General features: G+C 36.9%; 1 protein-coding gene across 1 annotated transcript in view; it reads right to left on the bottom strand.

The window, feature by feature from the left end:
• POLR3B (RNA polymerase III subunit B) overlaps window positions 1-27,580 on the bottom strand; it is a 71,975-nt gene that overhangs the window by 17,403 nt on the left and 26,992 nt on the right. The window contains exons 14-23 of the mRNA XM_086887203.1: window positions 26,336-26,536; window positions 25,135-25,297; window positions 23,005-23,158; window positions 21,676-21,750; window positions 20,799-20,897; window positions 17,129-17,256; window positions 10,093-10,302; window positions 8,091-8,249; window positions 6,551-6,668; window positions 5,964-6,106 (exon numbers count right to left, since the gene is read on the bottom strand). Of these exons, the coding sequence (XP_086743329.1) occupies window positions 5,964-6,106; window positions 6,551-6,668; window positions 8,091-8,249; window positions 10,093-10,302; window positions 17,129-17,256; window positions 20,799-20,897; window positions 21,676-21,750; window positions 23,005-23,158; window positions 25,135-25,297; window positions 26,336-26,536 (1,450 nt within the window). The remainder of the gene's footprint in view (window positions 1-5,963; window positions 6,107-6,550; window positions 6,669-8,090; window positions 8,250-10,092; window positions 10,303-17,128; window positions 17,257-20,798; window positions 20,898-21,675; window positions 21,751-23,004; window positions 23,159-25,134; window positions 25,298-26,335; window positions 26,537-27,580) is intronic.

Below are 27,580 nucleotides of genomic sequence, written 5' to 3'. Positions count from 1 at the left end.
TACGGTGGTAAAAGAGCTAAAACTGACTTGAAAGGCATCTATTTTAGCTTTGCCAGATTTAGCAGAATTTGGAAATACTCTTGAGAAATAAGACAACATCACATAATTAAGCAAAGTTGTAGCTGTAACACATCGGTGTATGTTACAGACAAGTGACAGATTTGCAAAAATTAGTAAGGCTGAACAAAAAATGTACAGCTGCTTCAAAACTCTCTAATTACATACTGTGTTGGCTAACTAAGCATAAAAGAAGTCTAGAAGAAAAAAGTGCTGCATCACATAAGCTTTGTTCAATATTGAATCATTCACTGATCTATCATATCACTCGCTACATCCCATTTGACATAAGAGGTAAAGAACAGAATTAAAATTAACAGATAAATAATGCATAAGTAAACTTGATTAGTTTTCTTATTAAAAACATCACTCTAAATGAGAGGAGGTGCTAGAAGACAATACAGTTTGTACACTGCTTTCCCATGAGCTGCTGAATGGTCTGATGTGATAAATTTGCATAGTCTGAAGCACACAAAGAGCTGATTAATTGAAACCCTTACAATGCTTCTGGAAGCAGCTATTGTAAAACAATAACCATAGGAACTTTACAAAATACACATGGCTGAATGAGTCAAGAGCTTAATAAAATGTGTGTTCAGGATACACTATTTGGAAACAGAATTAGAGATTTTTATTCTGTGCCATAAAATGCTAAATCACCCTAATTTCAGAGGTTCAGTTGAGGATTTACTGAAAAGGTCAGAAGGTTACCTGTTTGCTGCTTGAGATAAAAAATGCTGTAATTTTCTTCTTAAGACAGCGAGCTAAGCAGCAGTTTTGTTAAAAATAAATAGAAAAAACAGAATGGGAAGTTTTAATGGCATTCTGACATTTTGTCAAATACAACTTCTGAAGATAAAAATATGGCAAGAAATCCCTACCTTCCCTGATGCCTAATAACTACTAATCATCCCACATTCCTGCAGTCGATTAAGAGCGAATTCTTTTTAATGCCACTTCAACCATTTAATTACTATAAACCCACTGATGTTCTATTAGAGATAAAGCACTAATTCTGACTTGTAACATGGGGGGAAATTACACAAGTAGCCATTTAAAACCAGCATTTTATTTTAAATGTTCTGCTTATCTGTACTGTACAAGTGCCCATTAAAAGGAAAAAGATAAGTTGATCTCACTATGAAGTCAGGAAAGCAGATGGCAGATGCTCAAACTAATAAAAATTTCAAAAAGTAAGCAAGGTCAGGCTTAGGTAGATGAGTGGTATTGTCATGAAGTTTATGTAGTTGATAATGCAGTGAATGGATTTTGTTTTGACACTACAGAACACGGTTCATTTAGGAAAACAAAGACGATCTTTCATGAATTTAAACTTGCTTCCTTGTCTTTAGAGTTGTTTAAGTGCAGATACTTCAGAAAGGTTTAATCCTTTATCTTAGATCTTCAGCTATTAAAAAGCTTCTGTTTGCCAGTTCAAACAATCTCTTGCTTAAATACAGTTTTTCCACTCCTCAGGAATACTGTTCAGTATTGCTGCTTAGTTCTGTGATCTACAGGACCTTTGTTGGAGGTGTTAATCCTTTTTCACATGAGAGACTGAGAAATGTTCTTTCAGAGAAGTGTTATATTGCTTTTTTTCACATCAAAGGAGCCCAACTTTTTCCTCATTGTGACTTGTAGCAAAGCAAGAGGAAATCTGGAAATATAATAATTTACTTTGTATGGAACTCAGATGAAGCTTCTTTAGCTTAACAATCCCTTTGCCTTCTGTGCTTTGAAAAGTGACTTTGCTTGAAGAATACAAGATTAAAACAACAAAATAATTACCCAAAAAAAAAGATTTTTTTTATCCTTCTGGAAAATATATGATGCAATACAGTGAAAACTAAGTTCTGCAGTTCAGGATAAACATATAACTACCAGAGAGGATTTATTTCTGAGTCATCAGGAGCTTAATGACATTACAGACTATAGAGACAATGCCAGTCCCAAAGATCTTACTGCAACATCCAGTTTGAAGATGAATATTAAAATAAAGCAAAATATTTGCATTTCAGAACACAACATGGTGGCCTCATTTGTTTGGGTTTTTTTCCATCTCCCCATATGTTTCTTTTTGAGAAGCCTTGAAGGACAGGCAACCTTTTACAGGCAGCTTGGAAGGAGTGTACTTAAAACATGGGCTCGCGTGAAAAGAGGGTGTGGTGGACAGGCCAGAAGTGGTGACCCTTGCCAATACCGTGTTGACATGTGAGAGGACACAAAGAAGGCAGCAAATACAGAGGCAGTGACATAGATCTGTATTATTACAGAGGCCTACAAAATCTACCTACATATTTAACGAAAGGCTTTTCTGTAACAAAAGGCTAAAGCTGGTTTGTGAGATTTAATCTGTTGTATCCCAGACACTTTCTAATTCCCTTACTCTGCTTCCTTCTGCTCCAGTGACAAAGCACAGCTTTGAAATACAAATCAATTTGGAATACAGGAAAAAGACCATCAAAAAGTTTGAGACATGGTTTGTGCACTCTCTTATTTTACACATATTTAATTATTTAAAACCCACTACTACAGTGATTCCATGGAATCAAATCTCATGTTCATGTATCCCTTCTTGAAAATAACTATTTCACAAAAAAGACTGACAATGGAGACAGACATATGCTTTTTCTCCTTCTCACTGAACCAAGGTATTTGGTAGTTTAAGCTCATTATATGTTTAAATGGTCCTATGGCAGGTTTAAAGCTAACAGTCACAAATTAAACTTGAAGTCATAATTGCCTACATTCAGACCAAGATGAGAGAAAAAATTCAAAGCTAATTAAAAATGCTCTCAATAGAAAAAATTAAATGGTCAGTACTATGATTTCTGCTTCACGATTGTCTATATTCTTCTGATATGATTGATCCTTCCCCAGTTTGATGTCAGAGGACGATACCAGATGTAACTTTAAAAAGCTATCAAAGGAGATTTTCCTTTTCATGTCTTTTCTCCAGTTCTGTTGTTGACAGTATTGGCTGCTTCATTGTATAGTTAAACTGCAAAACAGTGAACTGCACTGTTCTCAGTATTTTTTTTCTTAGTATCTATCAAATGTATCTCCTCCATATTCCTCCTTTCTCCTGTTTACTGTAACATCTTTTTCTATAATGCACTACAGGAACTGAGAGGTTTACTGCCAGGAGGGCTATGAGTCCTAGTAAGATGTAATAATTTGGAATATGATCACTCCCCTGATCACAAGGGATTACTACAGATTGATGTATGTGACAGCAACAGGCACATGCCTGCAAACTCTGTAGCACAACTGTTGCAATGTTCCCACTCATATCTCCAAAATCAAGTTGAAAGTCACATTCTAAATAACTGATGGGCTTGGGTTTTTTTTGTTTTTTTATTATTATTATTACTACTACTACTACTATTATTATTACTATTACTATTATTATTAGTATCCCAAGCACAGATACAGGGTGATCAGGCATTGTTAACCTGATGTAATGCAAGGTATAATTATGGGTGCCCTCAAAGTTTCCTACAGCATTCTGAATAATTCTGAATATTGCTTTTCATTACCATGGGATTTCCACAGGTGGTTGCTTGCTCTACATTGTGAGATGTCTTAGGTGCATTTTGTCATATGGAAGGTCCTTAGCACCCTAAAGCCATACTACAGCCTGCCTGACAAAATTCTGTTTCTTTCTGTCGTTCTTCCACTTCCACTCATGGCTCTATATTTGTGGGGCTCTCTTTTTATTTAATTTTTGAAAGGATATGAAAAAAAAAGTTCATTTGCATTCTGTTCAACTATTCTCATAGGTACACATTAATAACCCAAACTAGGAGAAAAAACTAACCTACATTAATTTTTCAGGCAAATCCCTATAAATATTTATCACGATTACAAAAGAAGCTTCTTTAATATATTTTGGAGGGTTTTTTTTAATTCTAATAAGAAAATTTGTCTTGCACAATACTGATTTTATTGTTATACAATAACTTGCTGCTAAAATACGGCATAGCACTTATAAGGAGAAGGGTTTAACTAGACAAAGCTGAAACTGTTTCAAGAAACAGGCTTTGGTCTAACAGTGCTCCTAACTTTTTAAGCACTGCACAACTTCACTGTGTAGGAGACTGGAAAAATATTTGAAAGAGAATCTACACAAAATCTTCCTGAAGGAGGATCCCCCCTGAGAAAAGGAAGAATGGGGCAGTTAAACATTCAAATTGCTCAACTCCTTTGGGTTGCAGCTGAAGCTGACGGTCTTCCTCCCCTCACGTACCTTAACTATCCTATAAAGCTGCAGCACAAGAACTAGACTCAGTTTTTTAAGGACAGTCAAGTACACAATGCTGCTGCTTTACTTTTTGAAACCTTCAATACCAACTCCCAAATCATTGGGGAACTCAGTGGGAATAGCTTTGTATTTTTAGATGAAAAACCATCTTGAAAATACAATCAAGAAAAACATTTCATTGCTTATCTGAAGAGTTTCTCTTCCTTAATAACAATAGAAACAATGGAAATATTTCCTGAGAATACAGAGGAAATAAAAAGCCAGTTTTGTGGGTGTGTGGAGAGACACTGTGGAATTACAGGTGAACTTGCAGAGAGCTGGATGTACTGGGAAAGGCTGTGTAGACTATTCTTATAGATAACACACAAACTTGAGGCAGCATCTGAAAACAGCTGTCACTGTGATCAACTACTGCCTTCTGTACCCATTTCACCTCTTCTGATTGACAGGGCTGCTGTAGGCAGATGTCCTGATGCCCTAACCTGGACACCACAGCAAGGTGGATTACTGTGGTTAGCTCTGCATCTCACGACAGGGACACAGCCTTTATACGTGGCCAGTATTTATTAGGACAGGATCACAAGGGGTGTATGGGCTGTAATGGGAAGGATTGGTAATATCAACCTCTTCATTTTTCCATCACATCTGACAAGAGACCAAGTAATGCTCTCAAGCCAAAATAAGAAGACTTAAAAATGTAATGAGATTACAACACTCAGGTAATAACACGGCACATACACTAACACAGAAGGTCATGCTTCAAATATTACAAATCTCCATCTCCCAAGTGTATAGGATGACCAGAACATGTCAAAACCTGTCCCACACTGACACCAATGGGAACAAAACATGCCTTTAAGTTGGTACAGTCAGACTGTTTTCAGTCACATCTTTCTTAATACCCTTTTTTCCACACCTTCCAACTTTGAGATTCAGAGGATGATCTGAGACTTGTATTTTTTCACATTCAGGTCAAGGGAGTTCACTGCTGTTTTTCAGCAGACATGGAAATAGGTTCCTGATTTTCATTTTCCTAGTAACATTAAAACTTGAGAACTATATGCCACCAAGCAGTTTCCTGTAGGTACTCATTTTCAGGTTTTGGTCTTAAGATCCAGAGATGTTCCCAGATCACGTCCCAGGCGTCTTTTTAAAAACATTCCCCTTCTTTCTGCTCTCTGCTGGTACACTCCTAGTTGTGTTCCTGATTTGCCTCTCTTTTACACCATGGTTCTGAGTTATCTACCTGCAGTCTTGTCTTTAGAGCAGAATGTCTGCACAGACATGCAAACATCCCGTTTCATCTCTCATTTTTTCTGTGCGTTCAGAACCTCTCCAATCTCTCTATTGACAACCCACTGACAAATCTATCCCCTAAGTCCAAACTAACTTAAAAGACCCAACCAAACCTCAAAAACACTGTACCTGTTTAAAATGGGCAACTACTGAATTTTCCAGAGTCGTATATCAACTGAGAGTTGTTGATCATTGCTAAATTAGGTGAACTTAACCAAAAAAAACCTGACATGGCCTTCTATTACTGTATTCATAAGATATCTTAACCAATCAATGGAAACATACATTATGTACATATAGAAGGCATATACAACATGAATTTATTTTTATTAAATGTGTCCTTTACCTTTCTGTCCATGACGACTGCTAAATTTATCTCCAATTTCTGGACGTCTGGTTTGCCTCAGCAACATTTTAATCAAGAAAGCATCCTCTGCATTTGATGAAATCATTACTTTTTCAATGTATGAATCAGTGGCACCTTTGTAGCTAGCAAAAGAAGCCAAAACATTGCTTTTACTTCTGTGAACCAAACACAAGTTACAGACAACTATCTCTGTCTTGGTAAGCTCCTGACCAAACTATAATCTTTATGGAACTTGTATAAGAGGAAAAAGGATTTTATATTTAAATACATATTTACATACAAGTTGCAGAGTACAGCATGTTTCTGAAAGAGTTTCAAGAGCTGCAATAGAAACTAAGGGAGAATTAAGATGAACTTGTAAAAGACAAGGTATGTTTTTTTTTCACACGGGCTCTTCTTGACAGCAAAAGCTTCATCATATATTGCCAATTTCTTGATCTTCACTTAAACAAACAACACCCAAATATAGTTATAGTTGAAGATGGGAATTTTCTAGAATCGAGTAATTTCTCAAACACCTTTCCTACATGTAATTTGCCCAGCTCTAAAGTTATATTGCAACATACGTTACTGGCACATCTTTGTACTGCGGCTGCTGAGGCACACTGCTTCCTTCCAGAGGTGTCTGGGTCACAGTTGGCATAGATTTGTTCACAAGAACTTGCTTATTTTCTACTTTTTCACCTACAAAGAGCAAAAGGAAAAAGCACCATGAAAATGTATCTGCCTGTGTTAGAAATACATTTTAAGCTTTTCAAAAAAAGAGTAAAGTGGAAGATAAACTGGGAGGAACGTGCCCAAGAAGTATTCTCTGTTGTTTTACTAAATATTGAATATTAAAGGAATCACTAAACCAGTTTTCTTTGGTAAACTAAAGCAGAACAGCTTGCATGCTGGGTGCACTACGAGTACAGCTATTCAACATACCCTGTGTCAGAAGTCTGCACAGTCATCTGCTCTAAGCATGGAGAAAATTAACATAGAACACTTTGCCATGATTGAACTGACAAAATTTAAAAATTCACACCTAAATCTGGGACAGTCCATCATTCCACAGTGAGCTGCGCAAGACTACTGTCAATCTCACCTTGTATTTAGATATTTCTATTGACACTGGTGTCGCATACAGCTTTTCCCTGCTCCATTCCCTTATCCTGCCCTTTACATTGAAAACCAGATCAGGAGGACGCCAAATGATACAACTGCACACCAAGTATCTACCTCCCACCTCCTCCACTAAATTACACTGAACTTCAGCCTGTGTCTCTTCTGTCCACATGAACTATCTCAAATAGGTTTTTACCTACATGCTGAGAACAGTCTCACTCTGGAGTCCAGCCTGGTCCTATCTATCCTAACACTTCAGAAGATTCTTGCCTTTTTTTCCCTTAATTAACTTTGAAAGCTCCATTGTGATGGATTAAAGAGCAAAACTGACCCAATTGTGTTACTAGAAGGGAATTAAGTTTGGTGTCCTTTAAAACACCTTTCTTACTAGATCCTAGCAGATCTATGAAGACATTTTCTAACTCAAGTATGACAGTATGGGAGGATTCTTTCTCAAATCTATTACCACTGGAAAGTTATACACCTCTCTTTACGTTTCTATTTATTTATCTCTCTGCAAACATCTTTCTAAAATGTTAAAACCATAAGGTTTTATTTCCTCAAACTGCATTAACTGACATCTTGCTAGGGGATTTTGATGCATGAAATCAAAATAAAAAGGAGTCTATCTATATCCTTAAGAAAACAACAGTACATGACAGACAAACAGGGAAAAACTACAGTATTAAAAGCTTGCAAGTTTGGGAACATAAGAATACAAATTATAATGCTTCAGTAGATTCACCTTATTAAAAACCTCACTCTTCTACTTAAATATAAAACTACTGATTTCAAGTACAGAAGTCCCCCTAATGACTGGGAACATGCTGCTTTCAGGAACTAACTTTTTAAAATTTTCCATCACATTACTGTTGACTTCAAGTCAAAAAAACTCCCAAAACACTAAGTATAAAACAAGGTGTGCAAAAAATACCAACAGAACATTAATTTCCACTTTGGGTATGAACATGCCATGAGTGAACATGCAGTCTGACCTACCTGGAGAACAGATACCATCAGCATCTAAAATCTCATGGCGCCAGATTGGTTTACGGGTAGCGGCATCCAGCATCGGCCCCATCACTTTATCAAATGTCTGATTCGTGTAACGCTTCAGTGTGCACTTGGCATTCTTGTACACAAGACACCTTCCAAAACCTAAAATGGAACACAAACTCATCTGCCTAGGAATTCAAAGATGCTTTCTGATCAAGATAAAATCTGAGCTATGGAATATAAAATATTTTTTGTTAGATTATTCATTGGCTTGAATACACATAACATTGTACACGGATACCCAGGGGTGCACAACTTAAACATTAAATCATGTATGCTACCTTTCTTTAGACACTGGGCTACAGTCCAGTTCTGAACTGTGCTGATCTGCTTCTGTATCTCTGCACACACACACACACACACACACATAGCATTTCTCTTGAAATCACTGAATCTTTTGAATGATTTTGGTCATTTCCAGGAAGATGTAACATGGGAGAAGAGACTGCAATAGGGTGAGAGGAGCACTTATTCTTTTCATGACTTCTAAGAAATCTGAACTTTACTGATGTTTGTGGCTGGTATAAGCTAGTCTACCAGGAAAGTACTAACTGAGTGTTTAGTATGATCAACCCATTATTCTTTTTTCCCCTCACCTGAAATTATATGTATTGTTATAAAACAAGTGGGTTTTGGATGAGAAAAGTATCATCTGTGGAATTTCTCTCCAAGTACAGCAACCAACCATGATACTAAAGACTTCAATCACATTTAGAATTACAGAGAGCCAAGAGCAAGGCTTGCTAATAATCTTGTATTACTTAAGTTTGTTTGAAAGATGGCTGTGGCCACATACAGTACATCTATATCTTCAGATTATGTCAAGTGATTCCTGACAGGCACCACAGCTCTCCCTCTAAATGTTACCAGTCTACCAGAAAAGAAAACATTCAGTTTTAAATCACGCCTGTTGTTGTTTTAGAAAAGGAGGCATAAATTAAATGCAGCAGACATTAATGCCAAAGATACATGTCTAGGAATACTATTATTGCTGCCTAGCAACTACGAGGAAGGGAGTTGGGGGACGGGAATAAAGTGATGGACAAATCTGATTTTGGCCACCTAAAACTAAAACAAATTTGATCACTAAACTATGCCTGCTCTCAAAGGAATTTATTTAGAAAAGGGAGAGAAGAGTGACTAAGTTATCAGGCAACTCTCCTCCAGCCCTCGGCAGCATTAACACGAAGTGCTGAAGAAGTGTGGAGAGAATGAGACAGGAGAGACCTGCACAAACATGGGTCTCTGTTAGTCAACCTTCCCTTTGGTGTTTATGTACTTTTACTTAAAATACACTCCACCACAGATTTGGCATTTATTTTTAAGGAAGCAGGTAATTAATTTAGCCCTTAATAAACACTAAATTGCTTTGCTTTAGACCATACTATTATTTTGTCCAGGAAAGCAGGCAATACTGCTACTGCTCCCTCAGAACACCAAGTTTACAAAGGCACAGACTTCCTCAGGTTCTATTTGTTCCCCAAATACATTCACAAATCTAATTTCATCTACTGCTTTTGTTACTGGTGGAAATAATGAGACCTCTCTGTTAGTAATGAATAAAGGTTCAGGTAAACATCTAAAAAGCAAGCCCAACAGAACAGATTAACTCATGCCTTATGTTTTCTGTAAACCAAGTATTTCCACTTTTTTTATTTGAGGTCAGAAGTTAGCCAATTTTTTCTTATAATATTCAGACTCAGAAGTTTATATGCATGTTGGCAGCTTCACCACACTATTGTATGCATGGAGCTACAATCACTAATCATACAGAAAACCAACAAAAGCATTCAAAGCAGCTTGGAAATTCAATTTCTTAACTGGAGATCTAATGCTCATAACTGCAATAAAAGTTATTACAGGATACCACTATGAGAAAACAAGTTTATTAGAATATATATTGGAAGACACACTGGAGAAGTGGGAAAGAGCTGATGGATCTTACCTCTGTCCAAAGAGGCCTTATTTAAGACAAGAGCATCTTCAATATCATAGCCACTGTAGCTCATCACAGCAACTGTGGCATTCTGTCCAGCAGGGAGTTTCTCAAAATCTATCAGTTCTATTGTTTTTGTTTTGACCATCGGCTTTTGTGGATAAGCAAGGAGATACATCAGGGTATCTATCCTGTTTCTTTGATTGTATCCAATTGTACCTGCATGCAAAAGAAAAACAGAAGCAGTGAACATTAGTGAGTTTTCTAGAAATGTTTGGCTAGAAAATTACCAAAATGCAAATTAATTAAAATCATACAGAAATTCTTCAAAAAAAGAGGAAAAAATTAATCCAAGCCAAAACAATTTTGCATTATTATATTAAAATATGTAAGTAGTTTCTTAATTTAAGCTCCCTGAAAGAATTATTTTCTTTTGAACAGAGAAAACCTAAGCATCAATATTAAAAGAACAACAACAAAAGAAATAAAAGCCATTTGACTAAATACAGATAAGATGTTCTTTTTTAATCACAACACTGAATCCTGCAAGTATGAAGTTTGCTTTTATTGTTCTCATAGCTACTGGGCTTGGGTTTTTTTGTGAAGTTCAACTTGTGTGTCAGAGACCTGATCCAAAATTTCATGAGAATCAACAGAAAAGACTATCACTGAGTCCAAGAGAAACTGTGGATCAAGCTCTTCATCTTCAACCTCATATTTCCTTCCTTTTTTGGGCAATAATTAGTTCAACAGCAGCCTGTGTTAGAGTGGGACAAAGTATTAACAAAGCACACCACTAGCAGCAGCCAAGAGTGATTTACTTTCTGAAATTAGAAGCAGCATTGATAGAAAGACTACAGTAGAAGTCCACTTCTATATTTGTCTTTTTACATGAAATTAATTTAAAATTTACAGTTCAGAATTCAACCCTTTGTATACACCTCCCAGCTTGAGACTGAAATTTTTGGCCCTGTCCCATCAGAATGCCAAAGCGTCTCCTGAAATCTGAGGAAAAAATAATTAACACCCAGCAGGGAAACATAAACCGTTGTGTAGCAGAACAAAGGTTAAGGCAATCATATGTTATTGGAGTTTGCTGTACCAGGACTATGCTATGCCTCTAAGCAATTAAGAAATTACACTCTGAAAAGTTAACATTTTAAAGTTTTAAGTGTTAAATATTCTGCAGTACTTTGTCCTTAGGGTATAAGTCTTTCAAAACCTTTCCATTTTCTCCTGCAGTTTCAGAGTCTGGCTGCTTTCTTGGAAATATCAAGGCAGTCAGTGTATCAGGAAGATTTCACATGGCCAGGAAGGATATCTGAACACAAACCTGCTCACTGGGGAGGTCAGTTTCACATTTTACATGCATCTACTTGCAATTCTCATTTACATTAAATGGCTAAAAAAATCAAACTACAAAATCAGGCATTTCCAAAGACCTATCCTGTCCTTGGCACTAGGTTCACTTTCCTAAACCACAACAGGTCTACCCTTCCCATGGACAAGAATGGAGAGATAGCCCGAGAGCTACTGTCTGAAAATGAACTGTTACAGCTGGCCTGGACTTTCCCAGGTTCTAGAAAGTAGATTTTCTTCTCAAATGACAAGAAAAATCTGGTACAGTTGACAGGCTTAACTTGTCTCTTGCTTTTAAGCAGTTCTTTTTCTGTCTTTTTCTTGTATAATGAAATGAATCATCTCTGAATAGAATTTTTTGTCTCCTGTAAGACACAAACTGGCAGGGCCTGGATTCCTCAAGACTGAAGACCTTTGCAGTCCCACCCTGCAAAGCCCTACTTGGCCCTACCTAAATATTCCTGACATACTCTGAGAATTTAGTTAGACATTGTTCCCATTGTACTTTTGACTCAACCCCCCTGGTTTTCCCAGTCTACAGATAGGAAAATATACTTCCAAATCAGAAACTTAAGAGGTTTAGACCATTATTCCCCTCTGCATCTAGAATTTGTGTGCTTTCAGAATAGGTTGCAGTGAAGTACAGTTTAAATGTTTTAGGTACATTTTCCTGATGTTGAGAGAAATCTTTCCAAGGGAAAATCATGCCAAACTTAACTTTCAAACTGCTTGCAATTTTCTTCTTCTCTGATATCTTTATATGCTATACCTGCTATGGTTCACTGGTTAGACAGGATGAAGTCTGGAGCACCAATTTTATCTTTCACACTGTAAGTGTGTCCTTTACATCCCAGTGACAATCTGTGGAAGTCCTCTATATATCAAGGATTTCAGACGACATTTTTACATATTTCAGGTAATGCAAATGATTTCTCTTCAGATGTTTCACGTATTCCAAAACTTCCATTTTTATCAGAGGTTCAGATATGCCTAACAGAACTGCTACTGTCTGGGAGCCAGAAGCAGCTGACATTACTGAGATTCTGAGCCTCAATAATAAGCTATATTCAGGCTATTCTTTAGGAGATAAATGCTGTATCAAATTGAAAACATATACATATATATCAATGACAGATATGCTATAGGGCAGGAAAGAAACTGACTAGAGAGTGATTCCAGAGCACAAATGAAATAAATCAGCCAAAAAACATGCCATAATATCAGCAATATTATTCCTAATTGCTAGGAATTAATGGTTATACAAATAATGCTTTCTCTAAACTGGGCTAACAAACCACAGCCTGAAACCACAATCTGCTTATTTAAAATAAAGCAGCAGCTCTCTGCAGAGGACTGGTGCGTTGGGACGTGCCCTCTGTGTGGGTGCTGAAATGAAAGAAGTCACTAGCTTTATTTCTGTTTTCTCTCTGAAAGAACAGAGCCCTTGTTTGCTCTAGCCAAACAACCAAGCAAAAGTAAAGTATAATTAAAGTTCACCATAACAAACCCTGCTCACAATGACTCGCATTTATAATTACCCCAACAGCAAGAACCAATTTTTTTCATTGGTAATTAGCCCTGGTTAAAGCAAAACACACAAGGTTGACCTGGATACAACAAAGATCATTTTCTTGCTTTTCTCAGTACTTGATATATTGTGAATGCACGTGTGCATTCTTTCTTTTTTTTTCCTGTTTCCTGACAGGTTTGTTTTTTTTCTTTTTAAGTATCATTTGAGTATCCTTTAGTGTGAAATAATCACTATAAAAACACTACCTACTGATATTTAGCATAAATGAGGCATTGTTATTCTGATGCTGAAAGTTTTGAGAATTCACCAGAACACACAGCCAGTTAAAATAAGCATTAATCCAATTCTCTGGTGTATCACTTACAACAACATTAAACTGTACAATCAAAATTAACAAGGATACAGAAATCAATCTGCTTGAGCCAAAAGGGCTATTACTGCACATGCCAAGAAAAGAATTGCTGTAATTCTCTATTTCCCTGTTTTCACCATGGATTTTCTATGATTCTGTCCTTTTATATGAGCACAAAGCAAGAGAGCAAGAAGTATATTTTTTAAAAGCTGTGATAAGCCTTGCGGAGGGGGCTCCAACTCAACTCAGACAGATTGTCACAGTACGCACATTAAGTGATCTGGATGTTAAGTATTAGAAATACTCTTTTCACAGTAGAAAGATTAAGGAGTGGGTTAAAAGATTATGAGTAAATTGTGGGGGGGTGTCAGGGGGGAGAGCTCATTTCTGCCTCAGCACTTCTGTGCCTACTACCAACGAGAGGAGAGGTGTCAAAATGGGGTCGTGTCACAGAGCACAAACACTCCTCAAAGAGCAGTGGCAGAACAGAGCTGCAGTCACAGCACATCCAGATCCAGCTGTGATGACCAGCAAAAGCTGGTTTTGCTTTGAGGTTTGTTTAGATTCTGTGCCCCTGGGCTAGCTGTACAAAATTTGGGAGGACTCCAGCTCTCAGTCCACCGAAGAGCTTTCACAACTGTCAAAACCCCCCAGCACTCAGTTCCTTGAAGCATATTTATCCTCTTAACTCAATTTTAACACATTCAGCTGGCTATAGTACAAGGCAGAGCAGTAGATAAAGGGCTTTGCTACTTCACAGAAGCAAAGCAGAAAGTACATCATACAGTAAGAAGCTTTTTTTGTAATATAAAAGTTTTTGCTTCATGATAAGCTTCTACATCAAAGCTCTCACCCACCAACATCTGTGCCCTTCCTTTTCTTTCAGAGGTTAAAGTAACAGTCAACACCCAAACCTTCATTTCCTTACTCAGCACTCGAGTTCATTTGGGTTGAAACTGCAGTGCACAGTTGGGCTGTGATTGTACAGCTTGCATTGTGTACCCACACCATCACTTACACAGCAGCACATGGGCATGTGCAATATGGGGATTACTGGCAGGAAAACTGTATGTTTTCATTCCTCTTATTAGGCTTTTACACAGTCACAGATGTACAATGTGTAAAACTGACTGGTTTTTTATGTCTTAATGGAATTAAAAAGTCCGGTTTAGAGCTATTTCTTTAACTGTAGAAGCCTTTGATCCTCTTAAGCATTATTTTACCAACACATGAAATGCAAACAGTACAGACTCTTGTATTTTCATCTTAAGTACTTCTGAGATTTTAAGGTACAACTGTTAACCTTGCACTGAAATGTCAACATTCAACTGAGGTCTTTGCAGCTGCTGTTGTATTTACTACCTAACTTCCTTTCAGTCTTACAGTTCAACCTGCAACATATGGTAAATAATCTGTGCCGAAAGTGAGCGGCTTAATTTCAATTTAAGTTTGCTGAAATCCAGTTTGATCATTAAGTGCAGCTCTAGTCCTCCAAAAAGATGACTCATCAACCCCTGAAAGGGAGGTATTTTTCAGGGCATGTAATGCTCTCCAGAAGAAACATTACTATTTTAGGACCTAACACTTGTCAGGGACACTGGATTACAGACCTCATTGCAATCTCTGATGTCCACTCTCTGCTTACTTGTGCTTTCATGCCTTTCCTCAGCTTGATGTTGCTTAAAAAAGAGTCTTAAAAAAGAGAAGACTGTCCAAAGCTGTGGCACAGCAGCTGTGATGTGGTCAGAGGGGGTGGGTCAGTGTTGACAAGCACAAGGCTCTCCTCTCCCAGTCTGAACCCTGAGCTCCCTTCACTGCCCCAGGTTTTGACAGTCAAGGGAGTGACACAGGGAACTTGGACATGAGACTTTCCACATGGCAGTGCTGGATGAGAAGCTGCTCTGCAATTTCAGCACGGAGAAAGAAAGCACTAAAGGTGGATAGTTACTTAAAGGTTGGGGTTTGAAACACTATATCACATCTCTCCACAAAAATAAACAGAAAAAAATATGTGCAATGGAATGTAATGGGGGGAATACCCTCTAGGTCTCATCTGATCAATAAACATAGAGAAAAATCTCTGCTCCACATATTGCCACTTATGGTGGCTTCTTTTTAAGCAGTTATTACAAAAAGCTTCAGGTGTTTGCAGGTACTTCAGAAGAGCAAAATATAGCTCAAGTCATGTGCCAACTTTTAAAATTTACTTTTATCTAGCTGCTTTTTCTTTGAGTCAGGTGTTTTGTCATAACAAACTGAAACAAAGGCTTTTTTTTATTGCTCAAGATATTCAATGGCTTTTGTGTTCCTAGCGTCAGCAGGAACGTCAGAGGATTGTATCCAAGGAGCTAAATGTGCAAGACCTAGGGTCAAAGCAGCTGAATACACCAACCTCAGAAAACACAGACAATGAATTGCAAATGACACTCAAAACAAAACGGGGAAAAAAACCTTCACACAGAAAACTACAAAAGAACTCCACAGATACTGAATTGGCTTTCTGTACACACTGATCCTGCTTAACTGTGTGTGGTAACTAACCAAACCTTCTGAGACTAATAGTCATAAAATAGAGACTCAGAGGTGGGGGAAAGATAATGGGATGGGGGAGAACTGTAAGGAAAAAGATTGCATCGCTCCTCTTTCCACCCACCCACCCTTTCTCTTTTTTAAAATTTAAATAGAGAACATGCATCTTGCTATTTTCTGTTTTCATGTGCTCAACATGACAGTTCAGCATAAGGCAGTTACTTTGCTATCAATTCTGCTGGAGAAGTCTCACAAAAGGTGCAGTGTTTCAGCTTTGAACACACAGCACAAAATAAATGGTTTGGTAAACCTAACTGAAGTGGCAGTTTCTTCATGAGACAGAGTTGTGCCACTGTAGCTCTCAACTTGCAAGCAAGCCATCAATACAAGCCATGAAACCAGCCTGTAAAGCACCAGTCTGAATGCAGCTGTCAGAATTGATGTATGACTGCTCAGGCTCCTCTGCCTCAATCACAGGCCATAGACTTGGACACTTTAATGCTGGTTTCTCTGAGTATTAAAGAAAGGATTAGAACTTCACTGCTGTCAATTACCCCCGCAGCAGCAAATTTACAAAACAGTTGGATTTTAATGACCAGATATGACACTGTCAAATGAAATAGTAAGTAATCAGAAAATTGATTTTGTTTCAGTACTCACCCTCTTCATCCAAAACAACAAAAGCACAAAATCTAAACCATGGCTGTGGAAAGTGTTCAAATAACTAACCACTCTCTTTCACACTTGATTCTTCTTGCTCTCTCATGTAAATGTTAACTATTGATATATTTATTTTTACAACAATTACTCAACCAGTCAAGGAAACGCTCCTCAATCTGTGCTCTGTCTCTCTTTGTGAGAACACTTTTTAACTCTTTTATGTCTGGAAACACACAGCACATGGCAGCATAAAGAGAAAAAAATCCCCACTCTGTCAATCTTGCAGATATGCTGAAAATTTGAAAGTTATGATGATTTCCAATAAAACACAATAGAAAATGTGAAAGTGTCCCAGTTTATTAAAATTTTCTTTTAAGTGTTAAGAACTGCAGATATAGTCTTAAACAAAACTGACTGGTATTCTTTTCACATTAATATTTCCAAATTTCAGAGGTAAATTCTTTTTTTTCTCAAAGCTAAAGAAGTGCTCTGTTACATTTCCTAGCAAAGCTTTTATGTGAACCAGGAAAGAAAGAATTTTTCTTTGTCACTTTTGCTACATAGCTTCAAAAACTAAATAATACTTCAAAGAGGAATAAAAAGTGAAGTCTTACCCATGGCTTGTTTCCCCATGGCACACTGGTAAGTGTTTCTTGGGGACTGGTTGTGGTGTGGATATGGAATCAGCCCAGCACAGACACCCAGAAGCGTGAAAGGCTCTATCTCCAAATGGGTTGTATCTCTTAAAAGAAAGAGTACAAATTATGGCAGGCTTGTGAACAAACAACTTCAGTAGAATTTATTTAACTTAGCAGTATCTCATAACACTTTAAATTCAATTCTGTTCAGGAGAATGTAAGGCAGTAGGACCTCAAAACATGGATTCACTACAGGATTTTTATTTTTATTACTAAAACCCAACAACTTTATTTTGGCTTTGTTTCCACACGAAAAGAAATGAAGGAGAAATAAATCAGGGTTTATGAAATTCCGTAACAGCCTCCAAATAATGACAACCTGAGGGAGCTCAGTAAGACAATAAAACATCAGTTTATACAGTAAGACCCAAAATGCCTTAAGGAAAGTCTTCTCATGTAACGAGAGCCCTCCTCATCAAATCACTAATCTCAGAGATCCAGAAATCCACTGGGGAGATGGAAGAAGGAAGAGCACAACAGATTCAGGTATTAAAAAAACTGTTTTAGTTTTCCAGGGTCAGCTGTATCAGTTAAAGAGAAAACATCTGTCTCCAAACCAGATCCAATGCCATAGGTACATGACATAATACAACACTATTTGAAAAGCTCTGCAAATATTTTGGAAGTGATTATGTTGTTAAAAGACAGTACTCATGAGAAGTAAAAAGCCAGGGAAAAGGAGTAAAGACAGAGAGACAATTTGTTCTATCTGGCATGAGCTTCAGAAGAGAAAGTCCATGCTCAACAAAGACAAATCATAGCACATTTTGGGATGCAAGTGGAGAGACTAATAACTAAGAATGAAGTGTACAATAATGCTTGGCTGGAGCAGATAGGAATTGAAATCAAGATAAGTAATTAGGAAGTGGGGAATTATGAAATACAGATGATTATAACTAAACCTATTCAAAGCCTATCTTTCCTGGATTTATTACACAGAGCTTGGGTTTATGCATATATTGCTTCTCCCAGACATCTAAACCCAATGCATTCTGAAAATCTCATCTCATGTTTGACTTCTCTTGGAAGTCTTTTGGAAGACTTTAATTATTGAAATAAATTAATTTGATTACTAAACTTTAGGATCTTGCCAAGGAAGTGACAGAAAAGTCTTTATTATGGCAACACTCAAAAGACAGCCAAGCACCATAAGCTAAAAAAGGCTAAGGAATTACCCACAAGCACAAACAGACTGAAGACAAGTGCCAGCAGAAACTTAGATAAACAATATATGTACTACTGGAAGAATAATGAAATCTGAAAAAAAAACCAGACCTGGAAATCCTGAGGATTAAGCCAATGAAGCTATCTATCAGTCCTAGAAATCTTTATAAATCACAAATACACCTGAACAACCTAAAAATTACCTGCTGACCAAAGCACAGCCACTATTTTTCTCCACTTGATAAAAAAGCAGCAATGTTGTCTAAAGCCTGTCTTAAGAAAATACTAATAGGTGAATCCAAACTGCAGTCAAGTAATTGCAAAATGGTCCCAAGAGCCAGAATCAAACTTAAAGCAGAGACTCCTCCTCCATTCTGCAAAGCTTCACAGAACTGCTGACACTTTCCAAACAATAAAACCAGAGGCTTGAGACTTACTGATAGTGAAGTTTGCAAATTTCTTCAGAGGGTACAAGTGCTTAGAAGTAGATAAACATTTGCATATAGGAGATTCAACAAAATGTCTTCTTCCAGTGAGGTGAATCCTATTTCAAAGAAAGATGATGCAACATACACAGGTCCTACTACCTTATGAAGTATTCCAGAGTGCTAATGGGAGACCTTCAAACCTTGCAGTTTCTGCAGGTCAAAAATGCTACTGCCAGAACCAGGCCCAAGAAAGGAAAAACAACCTTGTGAGTTTGAAAAGCAGAGTTACAAATGTTTAAGGAAGAAACTGAACACATTAGAGGCAAATACTCCAAAGAAATTCCCTCTAATAGGATTGGAAAGATAAAGAGAGGATACTGTAGCTAAAAGAAGCCTGTATTACAAAAGTAGGAATGTTAGTGGGATATTTCAGATAGTGGGTTGTATCAGTTGCCAGAACAAGCTGTACGAACATGGTCACACCATTTAAAATGCAAGATGATCATCTGGGGAAAGGGGGTACACAACTCAACTATTCAGGATGTAGGGAGTACCATTACCAAATGCAAGGAGCAATGTGCTCATAGAATGCAAGCTCAGATACTTATGGCACTGCTAGCCACTGTCAGCATTGAAGCCAAACTCAGAACAATTGATGGACAATACAAGAATCTTCTGAGCTTCCTAGCAGTTGTTGTGGAGTCCTTTCCTCACACTGGTCCATTGGAAGTTCACTTTCTCCTCCTCTTTTGGACTAAACAATGATTTCATGTGATACATTCCCATTAACCTTCCTAGCTGAGTCAGTTGTCCTGTAACTTAAATTTTCAGCTCTGTGCTTTGTGGAAGTTATTTAATTTTGGCACAAATGACAGCAATTGTGTGCGCTCTTCTTTGCTCATGTATACAGAACTCAGTCAAGAGCATGCAAGAGTAATTTCTTAAAGTGATAAAGTCTTCAAAAGCCTGGGTAGGAGCAGTGCAATTTAATTAGCAGAGTAAATGCATTATATTTAGCAAAGGTTAAAGATAATTGAAGGGCTCACCCAGCTCCACTGAAATCAATGATGTATTTCTATTAGCTTGCAGGAATACTTGAGCATGACAGATTATTTGGAAAAAAGAATTTTCTGCATAAATCTACTGATGAAACATTTCACAGAGATAACTTCTAGCATTTCATATTCAGCCTTCAGTTCACAGGATATTGTCAGAGAAACATTAAAAACCAGTAAAAAGATAGGAGGACTTAAAAATTTAAAAGAATCCTTCCTTTAATGTGGGCTCTTGAATCACAGTCAGAAGACAAGGGTAAAAAAAATTGCAGCAGGTCCTTCAAATATATGGAAAACGTAACAGATCTGGAAATATTTCTGAATTAAAATCACGTATCAAAAATAGTTTTAAGATGTGTGGTAAAAAATACACATAATGATGCAGACATTTTTACCAGGACCTATTATATATCCAAAAGTCAAAGGGAAGGTCTCATCCCAGCACTCCATTTACTGTAAGGTGGGTGTCTAAAGTCCCTTTATAGCCAGAAAATAAATTTCTAAATAATCATGATATGCTAAGTTAATCAAACAACACGTGGAACCATTTGCCTTCTGGACATCTGTTGGGTAAAATTATTTATGATGAGCAGCCCAACCATCAGAACAAAAAAAAAAAAAAACAAAGAGCCACATGCAGAGAAAGAAAGGATATACCTTTAAGTATTTAGTATTTTTGAGAGTCAGTAGCAAGAACAGATCTCCCAAAATCTAAACCATTTTTAGTAACTTCCCATGGATAATTTAGGATGTGTGCAGACAGATTTCTTTCCTTAATTTTTCATTTCATTTTTTTCTAGCTTTCATTTGGAGTAGTTTCAACCATTAGCAAGGGAGCAGTGTGTACATATGAAAATAGTAACATTATTTATATATTTCCATTTCAGAGAGTCACCTTATGAAAGATTTTCCCATACCAATTACTGAATGCATACTTACTTATTGATTGTATTTTCATACAGGGCAATGTTACAGTCATTTTCTTCATTCACATCCAAATATTCAACAAGGCCTTCATGCAAGAAGTCTTCAAAATTCCTACATATAAATTAAAAACTGCACTAGAAGTACTGTCTTATATTTCTGCAAACATAAAGTACTTAGTATATATATTAAAGGACTGCAATATGTAAAGTTAAACCAGATAAATACTCATACATGTAAAGTTCTGTGCATTATTACATATTGATAAAAAATGTGGTTTTTTAATTAATCCTGTTGCCCACTCACTGCTTCACAGTCTGACAGATGAATGTTACTTACTTGAACAACTACATAAAATCTTCCCATATGTAATCATCATCACTGTAAATGTAGGCAAATCTAAGGATAATGATGTACATTTTTGTGATAGTTTTGTGAAATTTAATTAGAGCTAAATTTAAATGCCTTTGTGTAAGTGTGGTGTTTTTAAAAAATATATAAACAAAGAATTTGCAGAAACTTTGAAGACTTTTTAAAAAACTCTGAATGTATGCCTAGTTTAGGGTGGTTAAGTTGATACTCCTGTGAGGTATTTGATTTTTCAATCAGGAGAAGAATGATACTGCCTCAAACCTTCCACTTGCAGAAAGATGAAGATGTGAGATGTATTTATTCTGTACACTCACCAAATCTCACAGCAGTAACAAAATACGAACACCAGCCTTAATTTGACTTTAAACAGAAAATCTCCAGTAGAGAGATTATGAATTTATATAGGAGAGCAGACTTCTCTAATTAGCTAACCCCAAGACTGTGAAACACTGACTGACTGAAGCACCTTCACACAGTATTTACTTGGTGAAAATTACTATGGTCTACTTGAATCATGTACCTGTATCCTTGAGCCAGTTCTTCCATATGCTTGTTTGTAACTGCAGGTTTCTGCTTCTTGACAATTATGTAAGGCCTGAAATAGATATATATCAAAAAAAAGACTGCCATAGCAAATACTTAAACAGGTAACTTAATTTATACTTACACTAAGAACCCTGCCTATGCACAACCTATTCTGTAAACTGTTATTAAAATTTATTGGCCTTTAACTGATAAAACCACATAAATAAAATCAGTAACTATTTATTTAAAATGTGTATCAGAAAAATCAAGACTTACATTTTGAGGTGAAATTCTTTCCCATTTAAATCATTCAACTAAAATTTTTAAAGTTTTTCCTACAGATTTTGATGTTGGCTTTAAAAGATTTGAGATTTCCCCAACTACAAAGCTAAGAACAGCATTTAGTACCGTGGTTACTGCAGGGATTTTACAGGACACTAAGTGAACAGTTTGTGCTCATGTGTCCACATGCAAAGTTGCACTTTGCAATTGCCTACATGCTGTAAAGTACAGGCATTTACTGTGGATGATCTCTGATGAATCCATAAATTTCAACAGCACATGGATCTCTGAAGGCTTCCCTACCACACAAAAACACTGACACAAAGGATGGCATGCAAGAAGGCAACGTCAAGGGCTGTTGCTATTTGGACAAGTTGCTTTGATAAAGAGTAGCAAATAGCTACAAGACACTTGTGGAGTCCCCTCTGAAGTCTAAATAACTGTTAGAAGACTAATAAGCACTTTTAAATGGTTAATAGGGATATCTGAACAATTGCAGGGTGAGGGGTGCTACAAAGCAAACTTGGTAAAGCCTTGCAAATCCACATGATTTCCCTTGCATTTATTTTAAAAATTTAAAGCTTTACTCACATCTCTCAAACTATACGTATTAGCCCTGACTGGAAAAGTGATTTCTCTGCCACTAAATATGCCACTACTCGGGATCCCTTGACCAGGTATGATTAATTGATGGTTTGTACACTTACTATTTTGGAGCCTCTGACATGCCACAAACTGCATTCAACATGCTCTGAGATTCAATTAATGAATAAAGTGGAATACCACCAGTAGTTGTGACTGCTGCTTTGTTCAAGTGCACACAGAATATGCACACAGCCAGTTAATGCTAAAATATGTATATATTCATTAACCCATTCTGCCTCTTCCAACCTCTGCCTGTTTTGAATGACGGCTACTAAAGGAGAAAAGACATGCTCAAGTCGTACTGAACTTGTTTAAATTTGTTTAAATCTGTTCCCATGAAAGTCTTAGCCCAGCACAGAACAGTGAGGTAGTGAGGTAATTTTGATAAGAAGTTTACCTGCACAATCTTCCTCCATCAGAGGAAATGTAGACACATCTGTCAGACAGATTTGTAGAGATGGAAACGAATTCGTTGATATAACCCGCTCGACGCAAGATCCGAAAGGTGTTGACTAATTTCTGGTGATCACGTATGACTCCAAGGATGTTACCTGTTCAGAGAGAGAATAAATACCTGGTGCATCCTTAGCACATCCAAAACAACTTACAAATTCTGATCACGTGTGGCATGCATAGTACTTCCTGCTTCTTGCAAATAATCTGAATGTGCCTAGTTTAGGGTGGTTAAGTTTATCTCCCTTCTCTAAGGTGAATAAGAATTGGCTCTTTTTCAGTTTTGATTCAAAATTGTCAGAATTTCACAAGTCATCTACCTGCATGCTTCCAAAGAGCCTGAGAAACCAAATGATGTGTTTCTTCCAGCTTTCTTCAAGTATGTTTCTGCTCAGGTGCCCATTCATCAGTTGGTGCACAAGTTAGCAACTCTGAAGTCTGCAATTTCAACTGTACTGAAATGGATTGAAAGTTTCCAAGAACAGGCTAAGGAACGGCCCTCCTGCCTTGTCAGAAATTTTAAAGTCCTGATATTTTGATATATGTGATCACTCACATCAGCACCAGAATTTCTCTTTCAGGTACTCAGCTCAACTCAGCTGTCTTGGCAGGGCACTTCAGCTCATACTTTTATCTTCTGATGCATAATGAACAAACAAGAGAGTAAAATTAATTTAAAGAGTCACCTGCCCAAAGCAATCTTAATATATAAAATAAACATCTATGGTCACATTTTAAAAATTTTAAAGGAGAAGGCAAAGGATGATATTTAGGGAATTTATAAGACAATAGAAAGGTTTTTACAGCTTAAAGAACTTGTACTTAACAGATTATCTGCCTTCTTAAGTCATAAGTTTAAATCAGGACCAAGTTCACAAGTTTGAATTTTTTATGGATTAAACCCACAAACCACTGGACTGAACAGCAACTTGGCTTGCCTCAAGTAGTACTAATTCATCTACATTTGGGAAAGTACTATCTTGTTCCATATTGCAAACCAAGCTTGTGAAGGAACAGTCCAATATTTTGGCTCTGCACTCATCTTTGGACCATAAAACAAGAGAGAAGAGAGTGCATGTGGTTTCGCTGAACCTAATCTTCAACACACTGCTACAGAAAAGCAAAGCAAAGGAATGCAGTTCGGTCAAGTGTTGCTCTAATGTTACTGGGAAAAGACAGGGTTGAAGAACAACTGCTGTTTAATTCAAGGGTAAATGAAGAACTTATTCATGGTGGCAGACGTCACACACTGGTCCCTGGAAGCGGATGCTGCTGACAAAAGGCTACTTTGAAATCAGAGTTATAGTTATAAAAATGTCAGTATTTTGAAATCTGACACCATAGTACCTGTTGTTTTAGAAATGTTAACAGATCAGTTGTAAAAGAAATATGAACGTGCAGATGCAAAGCACGTGTGCCAATCCATCCCTTTAACAAGAGAGGCCTGTTTTCCATGGCCTAATTTTTCTAATCACACACAAAGCAAGATGCTCCTTCAAAGGTAGTTTTAAAGAGAATAGCACTGCTGAACTTCTCAATATTTTGATGTTTCCTTTTTGTTTTTAAAGGCACTTTAAAATGCATGAATATATATATATATAAAAACATATAAAGATTACAAAAAACTAAATACTTTCTGTAAAGGATGATCTGAATTTGTAAATTTATTACAATATTACAAATTGAAGTTATTTTCTTTTAAAAGTACTTTACGAGTGGTACCTCCTTTGGGCAATATCTGAAAAAACAAACAGACCTCTAGTTGAATGTGCATATTTTTGTGCCTCTTTATGCAAGTGGGCTTAAAAACAGGGCTGAAATTTGAGAAAGCTTCAATTTCCCAGCTACACACATCTGCAGTCAGAGTTCTGAAGACACAACTTCATGCAACTAAGTGTCATCATCTGGCCCATCTACTTTGCCCAACCCTATCAAAATATTTACAGAGGAAATTATTTGCACATGGAAAGCAGCATCTGCAGTTGACTGTGCTCCAAGAACTACTGGAGGGTTTCTGAAGCCTAACTCTCCATCAGCAACAAATCAGAGTCAAGACTGCTGAAAAGTAACGTACCATTAAGAAAAACCAGGAACACGTTTGGGTATGAAAGTTCTTCACCGCAGAGCAAGTTGACATCTTCAACTCCAAGATTACTGGCTAATTTAATAATTGGGCCATCCTCCATATCCGTAGTAATATGAGTCATGAGGGCAAGATTTTTAACCAAACCACAGGCCTAGGAAAAAACAAAACCAAAACCCACTAATTTTATTCCTTCTCTTTCTATGTGTTATTACCGTACTTGCATTTTCCTCTCCAAACTGTACTTATGACTGACAAAAACAAAAAGATGACAAAGTACAAAGTGAAAGAAATTAAACAAATTAATGACCCTGAAATTTTGGAGGAAAAAAATGGTTAGCTTTTCTATATCACATTGAAATGTAATGTTTTAGCATTTACAAGCTAATAAAAAATACAGGCACTGAAATATATTTTAAATTAACCAACCATGTATAACCCTATATTTCTCTCCTCAGCTACTCAGCAACATAATGGGAACATAAAATCAGTTCATTTATCAATTTTCCACATATCCTGTATAACAAAAACATTAACATTTTTAAATGAAAAAGTATCTTGTTATACAGTATAACTTTATTTCAACTACTTAATGAGACTTGCTCATACTGAATTGTTCAGAGTTCCTCCCCCAAGAGTATCTTCTATACAGAGAAAAAAAAAAAAAAAAGAAATAAAAGGAAAGCAAAAAAACCAAAAAAAACTGTCAGAATCAATTTTTTGGTTTAAATATGTACAAAGATGGTTTTCTTCCTCAAGCTAATGGCTAAAGAAATACTGGTACATATTTCCAGAAACATTGCAGGTTGATGCTGCAACTTCAAAACAGAATGTTTATTACAGAAGAAAGGAAGAGGGGTTTAGGACTCCTCTCTTTCTGCTCTCATCAGAAGAGAACAAGTAGTTCCACTGCAAAAATGAAACCTGTTCATGTCATTCTAATATAGCCAAATACTTTCAGAACTGCTTCCAGACAGTCTATGCAGGAGAAAAAAGGCAATATAATAAGGAGGACCAGGATGTAAACAGGTGGGATGCAAGAAGTAAGTTGTGTTATCAGGCTGAGGATAATTTATCTCTCCAGAAACCTCCTCATCAGAACTATTCCTCTGATGAGGACTACTTGCTTCAAATTCAAGTGTCTCCATTCCTCAGGACAAGAAACACAGAAAGCAAAATAGAAACTCCTCACCTCTCCTTCAGGAGTGTCAGAAGGGCAGAGCATCCCCCACTGAGATGGCTGTAGTGATCGAGGACCACTCACTTTCCTTGTCTTTTCAAACTGAGAAGAGATCCTGGTCATCATTCCCAGAGCAGATATGTAAGACAAGCGGGACAAGACTTGTGTCACACCTTGGCGGTCCATCTTGAATCTCTTTAGAGACCAATTTCCCTGTAGAATAAAATTTATGTTTCAAAAGAATTTGTGCAGCTTGTCTTAACTTTGTCCAGTGTCTAGACAGAACGGTATCTGAGGAGCTTTGCAAAACAAATGTTGCCCATTTATAGAAATAAAGTTTTTAACTATCTGCCTATAAACTCCTAATTATAGCATTTCTGTGCTAAGTATTAAATAGAAGTTGAAACAAAAGGACTGCTCTTTCACATGAGAGGATACTTTTGCTATTACATATTCAATCACACAAATATTCTTTTTCATCTGTCCCTCACAGGTAAATCAATACTCAAATATAGCCAAATCAAATTATTTTGGTTTTATTTTATAGATTTTTTTTTTTTTTAATATTTAAAAAAGAAAGGAAGGCCTTTGGAGTGATATTAACACTTTTACAATAGATCCCACTAGCTTTCAGTTTTGCCTTTTCCATGATTAATTACTTTTGTAGAAAACACAGACATTTATGCTGGAGAAGTCTGACATCAAAGCCCTCTAGTTTTTTGATGCCTTTTGTTTTTGGAATCCAGAGGAAAAAGACTCACTGATGTGTCTTCCCAGAAAAGAGAGAGTGTGTGTGTGTGTGGGTGGGTGGGTGTGTGGATGTGGGAGGAGTAGGTCTACCCAACCTCTATTTGGACAACACCAAATATGAAATGCAAGATCCATGCACATCTCAGAGTGTTCGTGTTTCAGGACTGTCACTGGCACTATCACTTGTGGTTTTAATTAAGAGAACAGAGGAGCTCAGAGCATATTCCAGGACACACATTCTATGCTGAGCAGATTAATAATCTCTACCGCTATCTTGAAATTTGGTGCTACAATTTTTGCCTTTGTGACATTTATTCCATATCCAGTTCTCTGAACTTGAGTCAATGGATACAGAAAGTTTCTGTCTGAAATACTATATATTTACTCCAGGCACCATGTTACTGGTCAGTCCACAGATAACATTGTCCCAAGAACTGCTAAGAATTCTGCTAATTCTTGAACCATTTTGGCCAAATTCAGCTCACCAGTAATAACAAATAATTTGAA

The sequence above is a fragment of the Cyanistes caeruleus genome, chromosome 4, assembly GCF_971803275.1.
Source record: "Cyanistes caeruleus chromosome 4, bCyaCae1.hap1.1, whole genome shotgun sequence".
Lineage (NCBI taxonomy): Eukaryota > Metazoa > Chordata > Aves > Passeriformes > Paridae > Cyanistes > Cyanistes caeruleus.
The sequence above is the reverse complement of the archived record's forward strand: the minus strand, read 5'-3'. Positions and strand labels throughout refer to the sequence as shown.